Source organism: Rissa tridactyla, chromosome 3 (assembly GCF_028500815.1).
Source record: "Rissa tridactyla isolate bRisTri1 chromosome 3, bRisTri1.patW.cur.20221130, whole genome shotgun sequence".
NCBI classification, from domain to species: domain Eukaryota; kingdom Metazoa; phylum Chordata; class Aves; order Charadriiformes; family Laridae; genus Rissa; species Rissa tridactyla.
The window spans coordinates 76,336,361-76,360,460 of NC_071468.1; the positions used below are offsets into that span (position 1 = coordinate 76,336,361).

The 24,100-nt window shown below is 39.2% G+C and overlaps 1 protein-coding gene across 1 annotated transcript in view; it reads right to left on the bottom strand.

Moving 5' to 3' along the window:
- CDC40 (cell division cycle 40) overlaps positions 1-24,025 on the bottom strand; it is a 42,465-nt gene extending 18,440 nt beyond the window's left edge. Inside the window, exons 1-4 of the mRNA XM_054194853.1 lie at positions 23,811-24,025; positions 13,054-13,140; positions 11,396-11,525; positions 1,152-1,235 (exon numbers count right to left, since the gene is read on the bottom strand). Of these exons, the coding sequence (XP_054050828.1) occupies positions 1,152-1,235; positions 11,396-11,525; positions 13,054-13,140; positions 23,811-24,002 (493 nt within the window). The 5' untranslated portion in view covers positions 24,003-24,025. The remainder of the gene's footprint in view (positions 1-1,151; positions 1,236-11,395; positions 11,526-13,053; positions 13,141-23,810) is intronic.
- Positions 24,026-24,100: the final 75 nt, after the last annotated feature.

Below are 24,100 nucleotides of genomic sequence, written 5' to 3' on the forward strand. Positions count from 1 at the left end.
TCAGAATTTCATTTGTCAAAACTATTAAGCAATATAGACATGGGATAAAAAAAAGAAAATGAAGTTAAAAGATGTTACAGTAATGACTTAAAAGTTTTTCAAAAGGTTGTATATGCAATTATGTGTAATTTTCAAACAATGTTTTCCTAGAGCATCAGCAATACTTAGTGCAACAGAGCCCAAAAGAGCTTTGTATAAACAAAGGGAAATAGGCAATGTAAAAATTTAAGTAGTGACACATGATGGATTCGTACATTAATGAAGTTTTCTTAAAATAAATTACTAAAATTCCATTATGAAAAGGTTATTTTTTAATTTTTGAAATGATTTCATCTTAGCCATTCTGTCTAATGCCTGTAGCTGCTATACCAAAATAAGTCTATTTTCTTTAACCTACTTCGGAAGGAAAGAACCTCAGATATATTCCATGGAAGAGGACACAGAAATAAAGAACCTTTGTATACACATGTGAATAAGATGTTAGAAAAAAGACATGCAAGGGAAAGTATAACTGTAAAGTTTACACAGATAGAGTTTTCCAATGCAAATAAGTCATTCTGAGTGTTAAATATCTTGCATCAAAATATTAATTACAAACCCCATGCCTCTGGTAGTCGATCCTCCCAGTGGCACGCTATGCCTTTACCATTTGGCAACCTTCCAATGCTTTTTCTTTTCTAAATAACCCAAACAGCTTAACTCTGCTAAACAGCGATAACATGCAATTCCCAACAGGACGCTAGAGGCTGCATACAGAGCAATCAGTTTGCTACCGAGTAGCACAGGTAAGGTGATTAGCCCAACATACAAGTATCCTAATACAGCCATATGACAATTTTAGCTAAGACAGAATTTAGGAAGACCAAAAAGCTCTGTTTCAAATATACAGATCAATTCTATTCATGTAATGGCACATGCTAGGTTCCAATTACAAATCCTAGCCTGAAATATTTGCTATTTCAGGAAAACAAAGCCCCCCAATAGCTCTCTTCCTTCCTCACATTACAGTTGGAACACATCTTTTATTGTCTTTGGACATAGGTAAGTCTCTCATAATTCATTCCTTTGCCAACACCTACTCCATTTCTTAGTGAAGAAACAGTAACTGTCATCAGTTGCAAGTAATTTATATGACATTCTGGATTATTTACCTTGATTTTTTTCAGCTTCTTCTACTGAACCAATATATTTGGTAGCAACTTCAGGGTTATCTATTGAGGGATCTAATGCATAACCTAGAACAAGAGGAGAAATAAAATACTGTTATATCAAGTTTTTTAGTTTTGTATAGCATTTATTTCCCCCCCCCTCCATATTCGCTGATTTTTTTTCCTGTTGGCTCTCAAGGAGCTAGGGATGAGGAAAGGTTGACACTTTGAAATCCCATCCAGTTTTCACTTGCCCTGGGTATTAGGATTATTACAAAACTACTACTCATTACCATGAGGTCTTTGAGTATGCATTGCTGCCAGAATGCTTAAATTTGCACAAAACAGAGAAGTAAATAAATATAATAGGCAACAGTTAACATAAGACACAAAGGGAGCGTAGTCACGGGGAGCAAAGTCACAGAATGGTGGAGGGGGGACCTCAGGAGGGTGGGAAGGGACCTCAGGAGGCCCCTGGCCCAACACCCTGCTCCAAGAGAGGTCAGCACTGAATTCAGAGCAGTTTGCTGTTATACAAACACGAGATTTTGAAATGCCATAGCAACCTCTTCTTCTTGTAACACAGCATAAGGGAAAAGACTAGCTCAAAATCTTATTGTTAGTGACACGTGATTTTAAACAGATGCTGCTTTAGTTCGGGGCACTGTTCCTTGGTCTGCAAAGGCAGTAAGTCACGCTGAAACCAGCCCCATGCTGCTGCACACAGAGAACCTTCCAGCTTCTGCAGCAGCCTCTGGCCCCTGCCCACTACCTCTGCTGGGTCAAAGTGAGCGCTACTCATCTCTGGCAGTCCTGGGGATGGCAGCAGCTGGAAGGAAGAGGACAGAGATAGGGGAAAAAAAAAATAAAAGCAAATGAAGTTTTCTAGGGCTTTGTGCATATCCTGTTTCTCCCTGCAGAAATTATTTAATCCTCCTCCTGCCAGAGTTGTGAAAGCCTGTTCCTTCAACTTGAAAGCAGTTGCTTTAACTAACGTGGATAGTATCAAAGGCAGCAGCAATGGCCTTTTGTTTTTAAAAGAATTAAGTATTCACTTCTTCATTTCCTGATTACAGCTATTCAGTCTCGTTAAAAAAACTCCAAGCCAAACAACAAAAACTGCTGGATTTACTCTTATAAATAATTTATAAAATGTATCAGCATTTCATAGATATTGAGGATATTTACAATTTTTGATACTGAGGTTCTAATTTTAATATGCATATCTTACAGTTTTTCTCCATTTCTCCTGAAGTGGATAGCATGATCTTATGAGAATAAGAGACAAATAAACTCATCTAGTTTCCAAGGAACAGGTGCACTAAACATTTACTGACCACCATGGCTTTTTTTTTGGAAAGACTGCACCCTGGTGGACATATCACCAATTTTTATTAAATATTATTCAAGTGACAAAATGTCCCTTGAAGACCCAATGAGAATTTCTCTGTATCAGAAAGGGAAAAAAAAAAAAGGGGGGGTGGGGGGTGGAGAAGCAATGAAGATATGAAATCACTGGGAAAAGTAATCACACACACAAAATCAAAGAAATCTTACAGCATTCAGTCTAATTCTTATGTTTTTGTTGATTCACAGAGACTCCCATGAACAGTGGGAGATTACCCAGGCCACCACAGAGACCAATGGTCCATGAAAGCGCTTGGGTTTGCACAAGTTGAGAACCTATGAACATCATCCCAATAGCCAAAGGAGATCATCTTCCCAACCATTTCTCAGAAAGACTACTGTCCTAGATGATGGTCCAGTTCATTTATTTTTAGATGCTGAAAAAAAATTTATTATTGAAATTAGTGGAAGAGCCATTCCAAGAACACAGCAAGGGTTCCTACACAAATGGAGCAATCCATATGCAGACCAACTCTGGAGCTTCAAAGCTGGTAAGACCCAGTCATGGAACAACATATGCCCAGATGCTCCCTGAATGTGATACAGGGAGAGACATATATACCAATGACCTCTTATGAAATACAAATTCCCACTACAACCTTTTTTGTTGTTTGGCTTAGGTATTCTAGGCTGTTATTAGGATTTACCTCCATGGATAACCAAACTGAGCAGACACTGCAATTAGACTTTCACTAATTTAACTGCCGCTTTTATTAAGCCACTATTTCAATGACTTATTTTCCAAGCTATAAGGCTTCTGTTAACAGCAGAGAGATAATACTTTGGATTTATGTCAAAATCAATACAGTGGTTTACTTGTCCTCCAACTGTATTGACACAGTCTCTGGGACTCTATTTGCTTGGTAGTTGTAAAAGAGGGACAGTATTCTAATGAATAGGGCCCCAGGGCTGAGCACAGCTTCCCGTGGAAGCGGAGACTTCTTACAGGGGTTGAATTTGGTCCAGCATCATTCTCATAGCAAAGCTCGGAACAATTTCTACTTTCTAGTGGATATGTGAAAGAGAATCTTTTCTTTCTGGCTGGGACTCCGAAACGCAGCTGCAAAAGACAGCTTGCTTTTATCCTACTCAGTTGGTATGCCATATAATGTGCCCTGACTCCTACGTCTCCTTCAGTTGTATTTAGGAGGCAGATATTTCACGCTACGTTTTAGCAAGGAAAGGTACAATTCCACCTACATCCATAATTTCAGTGCCTCTGAAAATGGTTGGTTAAATAAGCAGACTTTGATGTGCGTTCCAGAAAGACAGCTAATTAAGGTATGTTTACACCGTACTGTGCAATGCGGCGTACAGAGACCCAAGGTAGCTCAGGTATGTGGAACAAGGCAGCTGGACTGACCCATTCCAACTGCACTGGCCTCTCCGCAGGATCAAAGTAATCAGAGAATAAAGCGCCTACAACTGAAAGAGGTAATAGCGACTGCAGGTGTTGCATGTAACATGAGTAGATGAAAAAAACACAGAAATGTTATTTCCAAGCCAGAGTCATTTTAAGCTCTTAAAATACCAGTCTTACTGATGAAGTAATCCTGATATAACCAAGTTACTGAATACTCAAAAAGAGCTTTGAGATACATGGACAGGAGATTGTTTCTTATTTAATAAGACACTAATATCTTGTGACGGAGAGAATTTAAAAATACGAAATGCTGCATGAATGAAGCAGTCCACTGACGACAAGTACTGATGCTGTAATAGCTGTGAAATTATTTTTCTACCATATTCATGAACAGTTTGTGTGCAGCATCTAAAAAATCTGTAATTCCACTCGACACTGAAAATTTATATATGCACATATAATTAAGGAGAGTATACTGTCTTTTTTTTTTTTCTTTAAACAGAGCTCAAAAGGGTCTTTTCAAGAAAAGTGACTGCTTCTGCTGAGAGTACAGATACAAAAGAATAAACAAGTGTTTGTATTTTAGGACCTCCTAGTCTTTTTAGCCATGCTCCAAGGACAACATTAGAAAAATAATGCTTGTTAAGCTTTTGGCCATTTACATCATAATAGATCGTGAAGAGAAATCGGTTTTTCCAGAGAGAAAGCCTTCTCTTTAATAGCTGAAAATTATATAAGAAGATTGCCTTACATCAATGGATCCAAAATAGGGTAGATTACCTATAACTGCAGATGCAAAACTGATTTCCAATTAAAAAAAATGTCCAGCTCTCACAGAGCAATTATTAATGGCTTTCCACCAAACTGGGGGAAGATCTTATACAAGATTATAAAATGGCCTGCCTGGACTATTTTATTCAATACTTTTATGGATTATGCCATCAGCAAAGCATCACATACGTGTAAAACCTGCAGCTGACACCAAAAACAAGTGTGAAATATTTCACTTGAAAAGACATGCTGAATGACAAATACCAAAAAAATAAAACAACTGATTAGGTACGGTGGAAAATAATACAGGCTGCAAGGGTAGTGGTGTTGATAGACTAATTAAGTGTATCTGACATCAATGAGAAAAAAAGAAAAAAGAAATCTGAGATTTACTGCAAAGGAAAAACTATATAAAACATGGAAGAGCACTGGCAAGGCCTAATCTAGATTAGCACGTCCAGTTCTAAGCAATGTATTTTAAAGAAAATTCAGAGTAACAATAATAATAAAATACTGGGGGTGGGGGAAAGCCTAGAAAAGATTGAAGAAACATGCTTGTCAGTCTAAAAAGAGACAAAGGATAGAAGGTGAAAAACTGATGGACCAAAGGTAGTTTCAATATGTGAAACATTAGAGACAACAACGACTCATGGCTTGATAGGAATGCTGAAGGGAATATAAGAAATAGTTTAAATTTGCAGCACAAAAGGTTCAGGGTAGTATCAATAAAATCTCAACTATTACACTCGTGAAAAAACTGCAACAACAACATTTATGTAGGTTTTAAACCCATGCAGGATAGTATAAAAATAGGAATGACCTTGAAGCAATTCTGACTCAAGAGATCTGACTAGATCACGGGTTTCAAGCTGTTGTTTGTGGATACAGGACCTGAATATCCCCTGACTCCTTCTGGGGAGTCTGAAAGACAAGAGAAGCAGGTCTGCCTTCACAATAACAAGGGTTTGCAATCTCTTGGGGGTCAAGGATGAAATGACAGCTTAAGAATCCAGGGTCTAGGAAGAAAAAAAAGAAAAAAAAAAAAAAAAGAGAATGACTAGAGCAGTCTAAGATTGACTACTTCCAAACACTGGTATCACAGACACATTCTTGATAAAGAAGCTGAGGCCTGGTTGATCTGTCAGAGACACGAGGTTTGCATTTGGCATGCTCTTCCTCAGTTTTTCATGGACGGAGGGACAGTACAAAAGTGACTCAATTATGCTATGGTATTTGTGAATTTGTATAAAATACACTCTAGGAGGGCAGCTCATTTTCAAGAGGTTGTTTACTGCAAAGAGAAGCTACAGATCTTAACCCTAATGTGGAAAACATCTCCAGGGCCTGCATCAACTTTATCTCTCCAAACTCCTGGAATGAAGGCAACCTTACTGAGATAGGTAGATTTAAAAGGTTATTGGTACTGAGAAGGTTCAGAGAGTGCTTTTTTGATGGAATAGTTGGGGATAGCCAATAGGCAAAGAAAAATAAGCAATTTGGAATGACACACTATCTCAAAAAAGCCATATCCTTAAGCAAAAGGTAGCACAGAAATCTGAAACCTCAGATAACAGGGATAGCAACAAGCACAGAATCCTATTTAAACTGAGGGCAGGGAAATGAAAAACCCAAGCATGCATAAAAAATAGCAGAGGCTAAAAATAATACATAGTGAAATAGGAAGATCTTGTTTAAAATTCATAAACTAATGTAATTGGTTGGACAATACTGACATAATTGGGTAGAATTCATTCTTTACCAGGTAGAAAGAATACAGAAATAAAATGGTCATACCAGTGGGGGAAAAACATTCTATATGCTACAGAAAGCTTAAAGACAGAGCAGATTAACAAGTTAATAGTCTAAACAAGCATTAAAGGATCCTCTGGATTGAAATTCCAGGTTTAAGTAGTGGTGAGTCCAGTTGCCAAGACTCCCTTACTGACCGTTCAGCCAGAAGACGCAACAACCATGAAATGGTAGCAGAGATTAAACATGTGCTTGGGAAAGAAGCACAGTAATAATGACATATTTTAGTCACCTCCTTGTAGCAGACTGTGCAAATCTCACACTCCAATGTGATGAAAACAGCATTTTTTACACAATGTACTTGTACCATGAAGCAGTCATGTTAGAGAGTCATATGGAAAAAAAGCAATTAAGCAGTGCAGGAAACTTAGTTTTAAGATTTTTTTTCTAAGGATACCCATTTTAGCAATGACCATAGTGCAGTATAAATCAACAGTGTTGAGGAAGCAAAGAAAGCTGTAAAAACATTTACTACAACGATCTCAGTCTTAAAACAGCTATATTAAGTAAAGAAGATTTTAAAAAGGACCAGAAAGTGAGCACCAAAGGGTTAAAGCCTTTTCCAAATGCAGGGACGCTTCAAAGACACCACGTAGGAGAAAAAGAGCTAATGCCTGCCAGCTATTAAAAGATGACTTTAAAGACACCAGAAGGAAGTGAGCCCAATTGAACAGTATGTAAAGAGAAACTATTAGAAATAAGGAACTATTCTTCAAAAATTGCATCCAAATGTGAAAAATACAAAGAACAAATTCTAGCAGACAAAGTAAATACTACAGTAAGGCAGCCACTCCAGCTTCCCCCCCCACCCCCCCAACAAAAAAAAAAAATGCAAAAAACCCCAGAAAAAGCAAGGAGCAAATCACATAAGGTATAGAAACTGACACTGACACTTGTCCTTTGTCAAAAACTGCAGGGGCAGAAAGCATACCAGAGAGCATGTAGGCCAACAGATGACCAAGGAATGAAGAGAGAGCACATGTTCACCATGGAGGAGCTTGGGTAGGCTCCCATACCAGAACCTTTCTTTATGGGTAACATGACAAAATACCTACCTTAAAGTGAAATGTCAGGAGACTAAAGAATCAAGTAAGTAGTAGCAAAACACTGCGACCAGATGGTAGTCATCCAAGAGATCTAAAGCCGAACCACAGTGCAAAAACTCTCACTTAATATTGCCTCAATATGACAGAAATGGAACATATTAAATACAATGCCAACTTTCAAAAGATGCTTCAGAGGAGAACTGAGGAACTTCAGGTCAACCAGCCAGACATTTGTATGGTTAGAAGTTTCAAGCAGTAGAAACTATAATAAAGAAAACAACGAATAGGCACTTGGATGAGCATTATATCTCGCAGCAGAGCAGACAAGACAGCTTTCTGTACAGGCAAATTACAATGCCAAAACCTCCAGAATATTTCTGAAGTGACAATCACGTGAATGAGCAAAGCTTGGTTGACATTGGATACCTTTACCAAACCAAGTTAGACTGATTACAGGGTGCCTCAAGGACACTTCAGAAAACCCACAGATCTTTACATGGTCAACTGATTAAAAGTTATTAAAACACTGGCAAGAATAAATGGTTAGTTTCCACAGCACAGGAAAGTTGCTGGAGGATCCATGCTGTTCCACATATTGATAAACGATCTGGAATAAGGGAGCAAGTAGCTTTTACGAAGTTACTCAAAGCCGTAGAGAAACACGCAATGTTAAGAATTCTTAGAAACTGAAGGGAAAAAGACTCTCATAAGCCACAGAACAAATTCTCGGTGAGACGACATGTTAAAAGCTGCGCGCTGCTTTGCTGTTCATCTCGGGAACGATACAGTGGAACTAGCAGAGACACAGAAGATAAACAAGCACAGCCATAGGCAGGGAAAGGCTGCAACAGAGGAACAGGAAGACTGACCAGATCTTTTCAGGTGGATAAAAAGCAGACTGAAATTAAGTTATGGCCAAGATCTATAAAATTATGAGTGACACAGAAATGATGAATAAGAAATGACTGCTCATGGTGTCATGAGCAACGCAAGAGACTAGGGGATATCAAGTCAAACTAGAAGGTTCTTAAGTTCTCCAAGTTCAAAACAGATGTACTTCCTCACACAAGGTGCTGGTAAGCTGCAGAATTGCCTGCAACAGGTTACTACATACACAGAAAAATTACATGGGTTCAAGAAAGAGATGGACAAATGTGTCAAAAAGAAAACCCAAACAAACTCAACAAATTCACTGAAAATGAATAGAGACCTTGCCCTTGGTTGAGACTACACATTGTAAAATAGTATTTAGATGTATCACTATTCACCTGCTTCTTTCTTCTACACCTCACTAGATGCCCATTGCTCATTGCTGCCCCCCTGTCTAATACAATAAAGGGCTGGAAGGACCCTCAGTCAATGGCAGCACGAATGTTCTGAGCTATCCAAGCATCACAAGGAAAAAGTACTTTTGACAGTAAATATTTACTGCAAGAGAAGCAGACGAGAAAGACTGTTTGCCAAAAATATCTGGGTTTTCTGAATATATATTAACTATTAACTTTTAAGATACACAAAACTATTTTTTTTTTTGAAAGACTCTGCAGCAGTTGAGCTGTTTTGGATACATGATCTCATTTACCACCCCCTCTCTCTCCTACCACGCTTGTCCTTCATTTATAGTCACTGCTTATCTACATGCTAGCCATTGCAGATTTGTCTGAGACCTCCTGCCTTAGCTAAACAGCCTAATAGAGGCCAGAGGTCTCAAGATCTGAAGCTTTTAATTAAGAGGTTTACTCTCTGTTCTTCCAATATGTTATGACTTAGTCATTAAAAACATGTATGACTTAGACTTATGCCTAGCAATTATACTTGCGGTTTTATACCTGGTCTTTTCCGAGAAGATATTTACTACCTGCTTCCAAATGGAAAAGAGAGCATTGAATTTTTCAATAGGCAACTTTCTGACAACTTAAAGGAGTGCCCTAGTGAGCCAGGGCATCATGCTCATTTACTGCATCTTCTAGCTCCAGCTTCAGCTTCTCAGTGCTTGTTCTTGTAGTTTAAATTGCCTATCTCAGCCTTTTCATAATTCCATTTTCACCGTATCCAGATCATTATCTATTGTACATTTCTAGGAAGCCAAATATGATAGTTGCACATTTGCCAATGTTATCAGTCTTAAAAACATATTTTTATACTCTCTTGTAATACAGCTTTCAAGGCAGTTGCTGTACGCTGATGATATAGAGCAATAGCAGGAGCTTTGAGTAGACACACTAGTTCTGTCTTCCCCTAAATAAAATTTAACAAAAAAACCCACCAAACCAAACACTATATGCCTACAGACTCTTTTTTCCATTATCTATTTTACACCACACACACCCCAAAATACACAACCCACACAACGCAACATTTAATTTCACAGAACAAAATCTAATCTGTCTATTCGGATCCTGAATAGGCTCCTACCTGCATTGTCTGTCAAGTTCTAACATCAAAATTGCAGTCAAGTACATAAAAGTTATGCTACGGAACTAGACATCCATTTCTTAATATTGGCATTTTGCTTATATTCCATATCCTAACAACTCAGTGAAAAGTACCTACTAGCTAAAACTGTAAAGAAAAAAAACCAAACAACTGTCTTAAATACATTTAAGTTTTTAACATTTACAGGAAAACCTCTAATAAAACCCAAATACCAAGAGAAACTGGGGATGTTATAGTCTCCGATTTCAGGCAGGTTTCACTGTAATACATGGCTCCCACAGACTTAGCAATAAAGTTCCAATCTCGTCCATCACAGAATGCAGTAAGTAAATTCATGCATGAATAAAGCCTTAATGAATTTAAGAGGACTCGTGTGTAGGGAGGTGATTTTGAGGCATGATAGTTTGCAGGGAGTAGTATTTTGAATGTAAATACGAATAAAGAAAGACACAGGTCTGTTTGTGCAGAGTTGAGTGTTGTGACACTAAGTTTACACAGGAAGTATCACAACTTGCCTAATAGACTGAATTTGAAGAATATAAAGTGATACTTGATCTGAAAACAAAGATTCATGTTTGCAAGACAAGCTCTTGCAGTCAAGTTTAAGACAGAAATGAAATCTTACAATGAAACAGAGAAGAAAAATTAACCCATTATATGTAAATACATGGCAGTTTTGTTCTTTCACGTGTCCAAAAGAAGGCTTAGAATCCACTGCCTTTCCATGTTTCCCCTATTAAAAAAAATAATCATTTTTTCTTACAATTCTATACAGAGTCTATTTGAAACTCAAGCTTCTTCAAAATTCAAATGTTTCATTTTTCAAATGCAACTATTTACAAGTGAAAAGGTTCTTCAAGAAAGCAGCAACTATAATGACCCCCAATATAGAATCCTCTGGGCCTGTCTTTGCTAAGAATATTTTAGTAATGCATTCCCACTTTCTTCGATTCCTGTTAATTCAGCTCGTATCTACAGTCAACCACTTTGAAGAATGTGACAACTCAGTAAGGCTTCCTCCTGGCTTTGAGAGAGCTACCTTTAGTTAGAATCACATGAAAGAATCTATTTGCATAACAGATCTACAGTTATTTGTCATATTAAAAGTGTGAAATTTTGATTTGTGTTTTCTACACTGATATAACTAATGGAAGGATTAATTAAGAGGGGTTTGGTAGGAGGTCATACACTTGATTACAGTTTCAAAGGGAATTACAAAATGAGATTTCCCAAATAAATATTATGATCTCCAGCCATATAGATTCTCATTCAAAGACCTTTCCCCATTTTCGTAAGTCTGTTAAAAAGCAATTTACAGAGCTTGCAGTCCTATTAACTGTTCTAAAGAGAACAACTTACTTTGTCTGACCTGAGCATAATAAAGGTGGAGGTCAATTCTACTGTTAAGGACTTACCATAGGTTGCAAATGTTCTTCTTTGTTGTTCAAACATGAAATCATTGATGTGAGCTGGTTCTGCATATCCAGAAAGCATATTTCTAGGTGCAGCCATCTGTTGAGTTCTAAATGGGTTTTCTGGTCCAAACTACATCAATAGCGTTAAAAGAAAGTACATCAGAATTACTAATTTCTTATTAATGTATCTGCATTTTTTCAGGAAAGAAAAAGACTTGTCTTTCCAAATCTGTAACGCAAAATGACTTCAACTTTGTATTTCTTTATGGCTATTGAATAAGCTTCTTGCTCTATTATTTTACACAGCAATTGCTTACACAGTCGCTTTGAACAGCTCGTTTCATGACTGAACTTTCTAGCCTGTATTAGTGGTACAGAAGACAAATCAATATCAACTACTTGACACAAAAACACTGCCATTCAGTATGTGATCAGTACAAGCATTCAGAAGACAAACCCACAGCATACTACCTCTTGTAAGGGGGAGATATCAAGAAAGAGATATCAGCTCCTACTAAACTCAAGTACTTAATACGAAAATTACAATGCCAAGAATACTTTTGTGCACTTAAAAAGCACTGGGGACTCGCTGTATTATTCCAGGAAATACACTTATGAAACCCTGTCTTGCTTTTCTTCTTGCGAGATGACAAATGCTAGTCTTCCTGACCATACCACGGTTAGGGAAAAGAACAGTGAATACAAACAAATGCAATTCACTGAGACTAATATCAAACTAAATTTAATTGTAACCGCTATGCTCGTCAGACATTTGCAGACACCTGAGACTGTCCCACATTAGGCTTCCCTAACTAAAACACTTACACAAGGTAACACTGTACTAAGTTTAAATCAGTATTTTTGCTCACACACTTCGTGGCTTTGGTATGTTGCAAAATGCAAGCTTGCGATGTAAAGGCCAATTTATGTGGTTCCAGAAATGGCTTTCTAAACATAAATCATAATTCGGATTGATGCAGCCTTTGTCTACCTAGAATGCTAACCCCTGGTCTAACAGACAAATGGTACAAAGAAGTTAGATACTGAAAAGAGTTAAATGAACAGCTATTTTTGTCTTTCAGATAATAAAATAGAAAGTGGTTCACATGGCACCAGGCAGTCCAAATTCAGACTAAAATCATTTTTCTACTACACACATTTAGCATAGCTTAAGTTGCTAAAGTACTTAACACTGATGTGAATAGTTATACTGAAAGTATTTGGATTTTAATTTTAAATCCTCCTCTTAAGAGCCATATATCCGCAAGACTTAGAACCATTCATCACACTCAAAGTAGCATGATGAGTAAATAGCAAAAACGTGAAAATAGTAAGAGGCTATTTTGATGCAGCTCGTGTTTTACTCAACATCTTTATAATGCTGTTTTCCTAGCTTGATTTTTAATTTCTGTAGCTATAATTCTGATAAACATTTTAAGATCTTCTTAGAACAGCTTTACGGAGAATATTAAAATTCAAGCATTAAAAATATCAACACACATGTTTAGAATCTTTTTTTCAATTTGCCCAGACAAAATTCAAAATATAGCAAGCATCCAAAGAAGATATATTTTATATGAATTTCACAGGAGATTTATAGAACCTCTGCCCTTTAAGCCAAAGGCATTTCTGCTCTAAAGATCAATATTGTTTCTTACCTCAGGTGCAAACATGGTATCATAAGTGGGATTGTATTGAACTTCCTTGATAGCAGGATCAAGGTGTACTCCTGTTTCCACATCTTCCTGAAATAAAATAGACATATTAATAAATCACTTTTCACATACAGACTTTTAAATGTGTGACGTTACTTCCCTTCAGACCAAACTAGGGCTGAGCTCAAGTTGACACTTTAAGCACTGTAAAAGCAGATGAGTATGTTGGCCAAAGTTTCTATTTTTAAAAAATATTGATTGCAAAACCCATGTCAGGCCCTCACTGAGAAATAATCTAAGACACATGCAGAATTTTGCATGTGTGTTTTTTTTTTTTTTTTTAAATGCTTCATGCACACATTTTGAAAACAATAGCAAGATTGGAGGCAAGCTTTTTTTTTTTTTAGGATGTTTTAAAACCAGACCTTGTAAAGAAGAGTAAATTAAAATAGCCACTAATTCAATATAACCGTGTGAAAACTAGACTTCTACAAAAGGTAGAAGTCAGAATTCACAAGTAACTGTTTTGAAAGATAGTTGGGAAAAAAATACTAGACATCAGCGCAAACATACGTATAACAATGAGTTTCAGAGAATCCAACAATTCCTTATCTCCAAGTTTTTACCAGAAAGTATAGACATAGTTCAGCTTCAGTATTTAGATGCGTTTCCAAGCCTGTTGTGATAAAAATTTAACTTGATAGATGAAGGGACAAGAAAGAGGCGCTAACCAAAAGAATAACTTCTCAAGCAACTCGAAGGGAAAAACTCAGAAGGGCACATGCAGCTGAAGACAGAGAAGATGGCAAAGGAGAAAAAGGCTGATTAGGTAGCAGTGCTCCAAAAGACCTGGTTTCACAGAGCTGTACAAAGGCTCATTTACATTCATCTTAAATTGACACAATGCCCCCCTACCCCCCAGTTAATGAAGGAGAATGTTATGTTGCAGTATCATTACTGGTATTGCGCCCTGCATCTTTATTCTAGAATAAATGTATTTGAAAGGGATTTACAATGTGCTAGTGTATTGACAATATCCCTAGTAATTATACTGGAAAAGCTATCTAAGCATCAGTGCTTAATCAGTGCTCACCTACAACAGGATCCAAAAGCATCTCCAACTCACAGAAGGCAGTGGCACAATAGAGGATCGAATTTTAGCAGTCACTTCATTAATAGAAAATTACCTCGAAAAAATTCAATCATGCTTTGCATTATAGTATCTTGAAAAAGCAAAATGGCATGTTCTTTACTTATTTAATATTATTAGCTATTCTCTGACATGTCGTGCCCAGAAGCTTTATTTCTCCCCAGCTCAACAGCAAGTAAATTACAAACAAATTTGCTTAAGCACGTAAGACTTACATGCCTTTACTTAGAACCACAGAATCATGGAATGGTTTGCACTGGAAGGGACCTTAAAGATCGTCTCGTTCCAACCCCCCTGCCATGGGCAGGGACACCTCCCACTAGACCAGGCTGCTCAAAGCCCCATCCAGCCTGGTCTTGAACACTTCAGGGATGGGGCATCCACAACCTCCCTGGGCAATCTGTTCCAGTGCCTCACCACCCTCACAGTAAAGAATTTCTTCCTTATGTCTAATCTAAATGTCCCTCTTTTGGTTTAAAACTGTTACCCCTTGTCCTATCGCTACACTCCCTGATAAAGAGTCCCTCCCCATCTCTCCTATAAGCCCCCTTTAAGTACTGGAAGGCTGTTATAGGGTCTCCCCAGAGCCTTCTCTTCTCCAGGCTGAACAACCACAATTCTCTCAGCATGTCTTCATATTACTTATGCATGTAAAACACTGTTTTCTACAACATAGAAAAGAAAAACAGTACCTAAAGATCTTTGGCTTGTTATCTGGTTACATTTTGTTAAAACCACTCAAAAAAAAAAGGGACTATACTTGGTTAAAATGTCTAAAAAGAAAAGGAAAAAAAAAAGAAAACGACATCAGCGATCCCATGAATTGTTTTTCTACTAAGACCACTGTCTTAATAGACTTTTTAAGTCCAACTAGAAAGCTTTACTCTCACTATGCATCAATTATTTTAACAGGCAGGTCCAGCCATTGCACTGCTCTTGCTTGAGCCCTCAGCACTGCCAATTCCTGGCCTGACCTCATTTCTCTCATCACACAACCTTTCCAATTCACTGGGCTTGGATGACAACAGCTACCGGTACATTCACAGCCCTGACTTTCATACACTATGAACTTGCCTGGGAACAGCACAGCAGGCCTAATCCAGTCATTCAGCAACAAAAACAGACCTCCCTCCCCATCCCCAGCTAGAACAGGAACACATGAAAACCGTTTCCTAACCTGTATTACCTACACACTTAGATTTCCTTTCACAGCTCCATGACCTGAGGACATTTTCCATAGACAACGTTTTCAAGTTACATCATACAGCTTTCTCTGCCAGATAGACTTCACATCTTATCCACCAACATTATAATTTGAGAAAACAAAAATTAATATCATTGATAAAATGGCAAAATTTATTTGACCAACTGTCAGTGACATTTAAACAGTTATCGGTTTACTTGAAATTAAGACACAGGTTTTTTTCCTGCTCTTTAAACTGAAAGAGTGAGAAAAATCCAGTTTTGCAAAAATGCCAAGAATTTTTCAGATCTGCTATTTCTCCTCCTCTTTTCTCCCTGTTAAGTCCTATTATATGCTGCTCGGCAATTGAGAAAAGAAACAGATTGTGCCATGAAAGCTGATCCTCTGCTGGACAATTATAGCAATTCTGGTTCTACTTCGCTGCTGGTGGAACAGTGCTGAGTCACTTGAAAGCCACACAATATGTTCGCTCCTAGACCACCACAGGCAGAGTCTTTCTGTGTGAAAACTACCCAGCCTTGAAATTGAAGCACATGTTATATTTATCAGAGCTATGCTCCCCAGGACCTCCAGCCTTATTCATGCTTTCATATATTTGGGCATCAAATGATGATCTGTTAACATGCTGCTGAAGCACATCATGGTTATCTTTTCATTATGCCATTTTGCTTTAAACTATACAATAATTTGAACATGTCCCAACTCCCTACTTTACCTTCTCAGTATTTTAAAGAATTGAAATCTTGACAGGAAAATAAAGTATTGACATAACATCTTCTGAGATGCTGGTCTACAGCAAGAGCTCAAATTGCAGCAGACAAATTATTCTTTGGTCAACATCCGATAAATGCCACTTTGTACAGCATTACAAGACTTTGGTAGGTAGCAGAAATATTAAAAATATTAACATAGTCCATCAATCATTTCCCAAATTGGCAACCTATCTGCACGGGGGCATTTTGGTTTTGTTTTGTTTTTTTAATGAGAGGAAAGAACACATAAGCAACCTCTGCACATGCTGAAGATCACTGGGTACAACTGCATGCATCACCAGAAGACTGTTTCAGCAGAATTCATCTTTCTAAGACCCAGAGAGTGAAAAAAGTAAACATACAGGTCTCACGACTCTGTCCCCTTACGCTGGCAACAGCCAACAGAATTCACCTCCGTACATTCCAGATGCATTTGCCATAGCTACAGTGAACAGGGAAGGGATCACAGGAGCCGCAGTCTGGCAGAGCTGTGGCTGAGATAAGGCAATCTAAGGGATCACATCCCTCTGCTGTGCTGTGGTTTTTCCTTTGGTCACACACGATATGTCTTGATTTATCTAAAAGCCTAAGGTGAGCAATTCATCGTGTAGCTGATGTCCCAAGGGTGACACAAGTGGCTCTGCGGGATGGAAGCCTATCAGTAGCTAGGCTGAGAGAGGAGGACATCTGTGAATTCAATGATGGGCTAAGTATTACCCTCGGTCACTTCCCACTCACAAAAGCACAGGAATCATAAAAAAGGTAGTTAAGAACATGTCAATTTAAAACAATACAGTGTTCCTCCAGAGAAAGCTAAATGTTTAGCTTGTGTTTGCTGCAACTCAGAATTTGTACAAATATGGGCTTTATGGCATGCCATAATATGATAAAAGGTGGTATACCCCATAAAACCTGGAAAAGAAGAATTAAGGTTTTAGGAAGTTATGTTTTACTGAATATGGCTTTCTTGGAAGACGTAATACCATGGAGCTGCAAACTTCAGCTCTATATGTCACCTCTCTGCTTTTCTCAGCGCTAGTAACAAGCGCCCAACTGAATACAGCTGCTGCATTGGGCACTGCTTATCAGCTAAGAAACACGCTACTGAAAAAGGTCCAAAAGAGAAAATTAAGAACGATCAGAGGTCTAAGAAAATATGACCTGTATAGAAAAACTGAACAACCTAATTCAGCCTAAAGATGATTCAGGTTATACAACTTAGCAGAAAAAAGGACACCCAACACTGAAACTGCTCAGCCTGTAGATCCAACGAAGCTGGACAGGTTAAATGAGTGTCACCAGACAGACAGGTATCACCTGATGCAAGATGAAGCAGATGATGTCTTATCACTGAACTACTTGGTGTGTTGGTTGGGTTTTTTGTCTGTTTTCTAAATAGATGCGATGCCTGCTTACTTGTAGTATCAGGTTGATTTATGGTTCAGATATAACTTGATTAGGTAAAAAAAAGTCTTTGATACTTAGCTGGTCTCCTTTTGCTTCTTTCATTCTACAACACAGCATCACACTATCATAGGGGAATGGCACTTGGGGCTGTACTCTGGAGCATTAGCATTTCCTAAGGAATCTACCTTGAGACAGAAAGAAGCTTTCGACGCTAAGTATAGACAAGCAGGTGCTTCACTGTAACTCCCTAGAGATCACAGAACGTCTAGCTCCTACCAAGGCATGCTGCTTTCGTCCTACCATAAAGGCCCTGTGGCCAGTGAAAAGTCATCATAGGAAAGAGCATAGGAAATAGAAGGGATTTTAGACTACAAATACGTAAATCAGATTATCTTTCCTTCTTACAGATTCCTGAACATGACACAGTCCCGTTTTTCTTCAGAAAAAGCCTACCTGAGTGCCATAAATCAAAACTATTAACCATCTATTAAAAGTACTTGATTTATAGAATGCAAAATAGTTCAATAATTAAAAAAAAATCTGAAAAAAAAAACCTGCCAGAAGTTTTCTTTTACATGTATGCCAGAAACAAACATTTTTGAATTAAACACAGGCCAAATCCCTGTGATAGGCATCAAAGCAAAACCTTAAATAAAAGAAACAAACTGCAGCATGGACTGCACCACTGGGTGCTAATTCTGTTCCTTAGAATATAGTGGTGTTTATGTTAAGGCATCTCACAATCCTTTTAATCCCCAATATTTTTAAATGTCAGCCAAATTCTGTAATGTCCACTGTGCTAATACCTGGCTACCTGTAAGTTTAATGAGTTGTTTATGTATTTAGAAGCAGAATTTGACACTTAAATTCTCAAGTGTTTGTCTAAACACAAAGTTTGTTAGAACAAAGCAAAGGTCAGAGTTTTCCAGTTTCATACCATGCGAGCAAAGAGTTGTGATATCTATAGATGTTGGGGTTTTTTTCCCCCTGGACATTTTAGATAATAAACCTACAATGTTCCCTTCTCCCCAGGTAAATTCATTACTAATTAGCCAAATGGCTGAAAAGGGCAGGCTGCTTTGCATAAGACTTCATTAGTTTTAATTATCCATTAAATTAAAATGTGGTAAATTAAGACCCCATCCCATGAGCCACAGAGGCTTAAGCAATTTGTCACTTACCAATTCTTGCATAAATCACTTGGGCTGTCAAATATGCAGTATTATCTCATTCTAAAGATTTTAAGGTTTATTACCAAGAGATTAATGGCATTGACAGTGAATTCCCAACATTAAGATTTGGTTGTTATCAGTTTTTAGTCATTCTGCCCATTCATACACTCTTAACAGTAAACGGCCATCCCACTAGCTTCAATAGAATAAAAATAAACCAGCAAGAAAAGCATATGTTACTAGGCTAGCATCTTGCAGGATGACAAGTTCTAACCATCTATTCTCTCCTAGATATTTTGTGTTAAAGAAAGCAGGAAACCCCACCATATTAAAAGAAGCCAAAATGTTCCTAATAAATAGCACCTCCCAAGTCACTAATGTAAATCACTGCTACAGAATGGTTACACGATGACTTTATATCTTTCCTCTCTCCGTAGCTGGGCAGGGATTAGGTTTTAGAGAACATTGAGAAATGTGACTGAAATCTATTTCTTCCCCTAAAGTAGTAGTTTTCTGGACACCTGCATAGTGCCAAAGGTGAACTAGACTCAAGACAGAAATAGACCCAAGACTTCCAATCCCTTCCCCCATTAAAGACCGCACAAATCCTCCAGCCCCTGCACTGGGCCAGGCCAACCTAGTTGATTTCAACACACTTGAGTCTTCTCTCCTGAAAACCACTGAAGGAAACACTGTAGATAAATATTGTAAAATCTGCTCCCATACAAGTCTTACGCTGAACTGATGGAGATTAAACAATAAACGTTCTCTCCAAAAGCAAAGCTTATAGCTGCAACATCTCCTGCGAAAGTGATTGCTTCACAGAACGTGCGATTTCCTGAATTTCCTCTAGAATTTTTAATTCAATAGTGAAGGTAAATACTTTGTGAGCAATCTTAGGGTGATTTTTTTCAAATCAGTAGAAGCTGTAGGAAAATTAATTATAATCGGTTTTGGCAATGTCTAGCAAAATATAACTTAGAAAGAATCCTAAAATAAGAGGCTTAGAGTGAAAAAAGGAAACTGCTGTTATAGGCCTTGAAACACATGCTGGCCTCTGCTTTCAAATCAAAGCCAGCATTATTAAAACACTGAACATTCATAATGCACTGGTGTTAAGGATCAAGTAAATGAGCGTCCGTATCTGACTTTTTCAGTTTATGTTCTTAATTAGCCTAATTCATTCCACATATAAAAGCTACCACTAATAAACACACCTTACTCAGCCAGCTTCTGGATAGCTAACAGCAAAGGAGCTCTAGGTCATCAGACTTCCATTACTTAAACATATTCTGGGTTTTTTCTCACTGTGTTAATCTTAGTTAATCAGTTCACAAAACTGATTGCTTTAAGAGCGTAAGAGATGAAGAGCCTGCCTAGCCCAGTATCATGGACACTGCCATGCTGGGGATGAGATCTCTATCGCCAGTTCACAGCTAGTTCTCAATAGGCTCATGCCCCACAATAATCAGAATCAACACAACTGTCCTGAAGCCACCCATCCTGCAGCAAGATGCTGTTACAGAGCAGAAAGACTCTGTAAGAAGGAGTAAGAAAATATCTTGATTACCCTATCCGCTCTCCCCACAAGAGAAAACATCAGCCTTACGATAACTTGATGCCTAGGGGAGCGTAAGAACAGGGCAAGTGTACACGATACTACTCCTGCACTCTCCCAACAGACAAATATTTTCAGGCTAGAAGACTCTGTGAGCTTGAAGAAATCTGTGTATTTACTGACACTTCTTCCTTCAATGGAGCTCTTCCAAGTGCTTCATAGAATTGCCTAGGTTGGAAGGGACCTTTGAGGTCATCTAGTCCAACCATCAACCTAACTCTGACAAAAATCATCACTAAACCGTATCTCTAAGCACTATGTCTACCCGTCTTTTCAATACTTCCAGGGATGGTGCCTCAACCACTTCCCTGGGCAGCCTGTTCCAATGCATAATAACCCTTACAGTGTAAAATTTTTCCTAATATCCAATCTAAACCTCCCCTGGCGCAACTTGAGGCCATTTCCTCTTGTCCTGTCGCCTGTTACTTGGGAGACCAATCCCCATCTCTCTACATCCTCCTTTCAGGTAGTTGTAGAGAGCGATAAGGTCTCCCCTCAGCCCCCTCTTCTCCAGGCTAAACAACCCCAGCTCCCTCAGCAGCTCTTCACTTGTCCAGACTCTCCTTGTAACAGTGTAAACTTTTTGCATACACAATATTTCTTGACATGGGAATAGCCCTACTATATGTTGCATGAAGAACTGCATCCTTTTGTTTGTTTTGAACCCTGCTCCTACTAGTTAGCTTATAGTTGCTGAACTGGAAGAGGCAGTGAATATTCAAGCCCCTCTCCATGACGTTTAATGATTTTGTAGGTCTCTGTCACGCTTTTCACCTCAGTCATCTCTTTTTCAGTTTTGGTCCCCTCAATAATTCCTCATATAGAAGCAGGACCCTTCTTCAGCCCTGCTGCCCCTTCTCTGAACTTTCTACAGTTATAACATATCCTTTTCTGGATGAATGGACCTGAAGTGCACACTGTTTTCAGCACTTTAGCAGTGCTAAAAATAGTAGTAGAAACATGCACTTTCATCTAGTCAGCTTTTCAATTTAAAATTAAAGTAGAAGTACAGCTGGATTGAAGTAACCAGTAATTATAGCTCAATGCTATTTATTATGAGTAATTTAACATCAAGACCAGCAATAGGCATATTTTAACAAGCAGACTGTAAGAAGAGGGTGTAAAAAAGCCATCCCCTCAAACTTTTAAAACATAGTTACAAATCATTACCTCTGTTTTCAATTATAGAGCAATTATTTTCCAAAAAATGTTATTTTATCTGTGATATACTTTGAGGCAAGGACTCGGCAGATTTCTGTACAATAAAGAAATACATCTTGGAGTAACATCTTAGGGCTATATTTGATATGCATATTTAAGTAACAACAAAAACACTAATGCTGTAGCTGAGTGTGCTAACAATTATGCCTTGCTAATAAAGGCGGGGGGAACCTATTCCTCTCTAAAGTACACATAGGTCTCATGTCTGTGCAAGTTAACAGGCCGAAATTCTGAACCAGAATCAGGTACAGTGATTCTCAACTGCCAAAAATGCACTGTGTGCAGCTGTCGTTTATACTTATTGTATGACTAACTCTTCCAGTCTCCCTTCTTACCACCATCTCTTCTTATCCATTCCTGGTCCCTTGTGTAATACATATCCATGCACTTAAGAGTACTTGATCCTTATTCATGTCAAAACAACATTTGCACAATTCAAATGATACTAATGAAATGCAACTCTGTTTTCCTCCTCACTCAGCTTCCTGTTTTTCCAACCTTGTACTTAGCGAATTCTTGTGACCTACACAAGACAAAGACAAACATCATGTCTTTTACATTTGTTCAGCAAGGGCTTTCTAATTGTAAAGAATTAGGGTAAATTCCTAAGGGGGTGACTGTCAAACTTTCACTGCCAATTGGTGGGACACTATCATTTTTAGACATTGAAGTCGTTGAGAGAATCTTGTCTATGAGACCAGCACTTCTTTCTTGAACCACAAAAGTCTGAAAAGAAAGCCTGATATCACTCTACAAGGAGATGATCTGTTACTCCTCAAAGAAGGCTGTGGTGCTAAAAGCTCCAGTGTGTATTCAGAAAGCCTCAGCTTGAAGTCATTGATCTTTTCAGTTATATGCATCTCATCGATGATCTCAAAAATTATAAACAACATTTTAATGAAACATTTTGATACTCAGAAACTTCACTTCCTTTTTATGTCGGTTAGCAGGATGCCTGCAGCAGAGACAGTCCCAGTTGCACTGGTGGATACCCCTTTCACGGCACAGCCTGGCAAACAGCTTTGAATAGAACATGTTGCTGATGCCTCACTCTTTCCTCCAGCCGCTTATTTCTATGCTGGCACTGGGCATTTACCTGTGCCGGCACAGCGTTTGTACAACTGCACTGCAAACCAGATCAAGGAACGGTTCCAAGGACCGTCCAATAACTCCACCAGAATTACTTTTTTAAAAATTCAGATCAGTTCCCTGATGTCAGCCACCAAGCATCGGCACAAACCTTTGTGCTGGCGTGGCAAAGGGAAACCCTGTTGCTACAGCATTAAGAGTGGTGAAGAGCACAGTCAATGCTACTTGCCACTTATCATCATTCACACTCAAAAAGTATTATAGATGTTAATTAGCATTTCTTTCAAAGCCTGCACAAGACAGTCTGCCAGAGGCTGTAATTCAAGAAGTTAGATATTTCTAGGACTTTAAGGCATAAGAAAATACACATCTAGTCAGTAGGCACAATATAACATGCACACATAAATATGATCAGTTGCGATAACATATGAATTAACTAATGACAACAAAGTGAAAGATTCCATCCACCTCCATCACAAAGTAGGAAACTTTTCAGAACAACTGGAAGCAACACACTACTATAGTGACAGGTATCATGGTGAGACGTCTGCTTTTGAGTTGAAATTAGTTGTTTATACTAAAAATCCCCAAATCAAACCAACGCCTTCCCCTCCCCCCTTCTGGAATCACAGAAATGAGCTAATATGATACTGAACTTGGAAAATTAAGGTTTCCCAAGCAACACTGGAATGAAAGCAGAAACACCGATCGGCTTTCAGGCTGCTCTTCAGAACGGGATTCAGCTGCACTCAGCCTATCGAGTATCGGTTTCACCCCACCACCCGGGCAAACCACGCAGAAAAACACCTTAAACTCGGGGGAGCAGAATACAAGAAAATGAGGAACTCCAAGCAAGGCACGGCTCTGAGATAAGAAATAATAGGCTTTAATACGCCCAACCGCCACAGTGAGGTCCACCGGCCGAGCTCCCCGACGCAGGCCCTCCCTGCCCAGCTCTGACCCCCACACCGCGGGGTAGGGGCAAGGCCAGGACCAGGCAACGCCTCTCTCGCCGGCCCCACACCGGCCCGCTCGCCCCAGCACCCTGCCCTTCCCACCCTGGGGCTGCCCCGAGGCTCTCCCCGGCGCTGGAGGCCGACGGCGCGGCCGCAGGGCCCGTTCCCCCAGGCGGCGGAGGGACGCCTACCTTCACGGCTACTTCCGGGGCCGCGTCGACGGCCAGAGCCGGGGGGGCGGCGGGCGGCGGCCGGAGGTGCAGCACGGCGTCGCGGCTGGCGAGCACGGCGGCGCGCTGGGAGCCGCCCTCGGCCTCGGGCTCCGAGTCGGGCTCCGAGTCGGAACCGCCGTAGGAGGCGAGGGCTGCGATCGCCGCCGACATCTTGGCGCGGGGGATGACGGGACAAGCAGGTCCTGGCAGCTCCGCGGAGCTCGCCGTATTTCCCTTCCCCTGCGGATGAGACAGGGTGGGGCTGCACA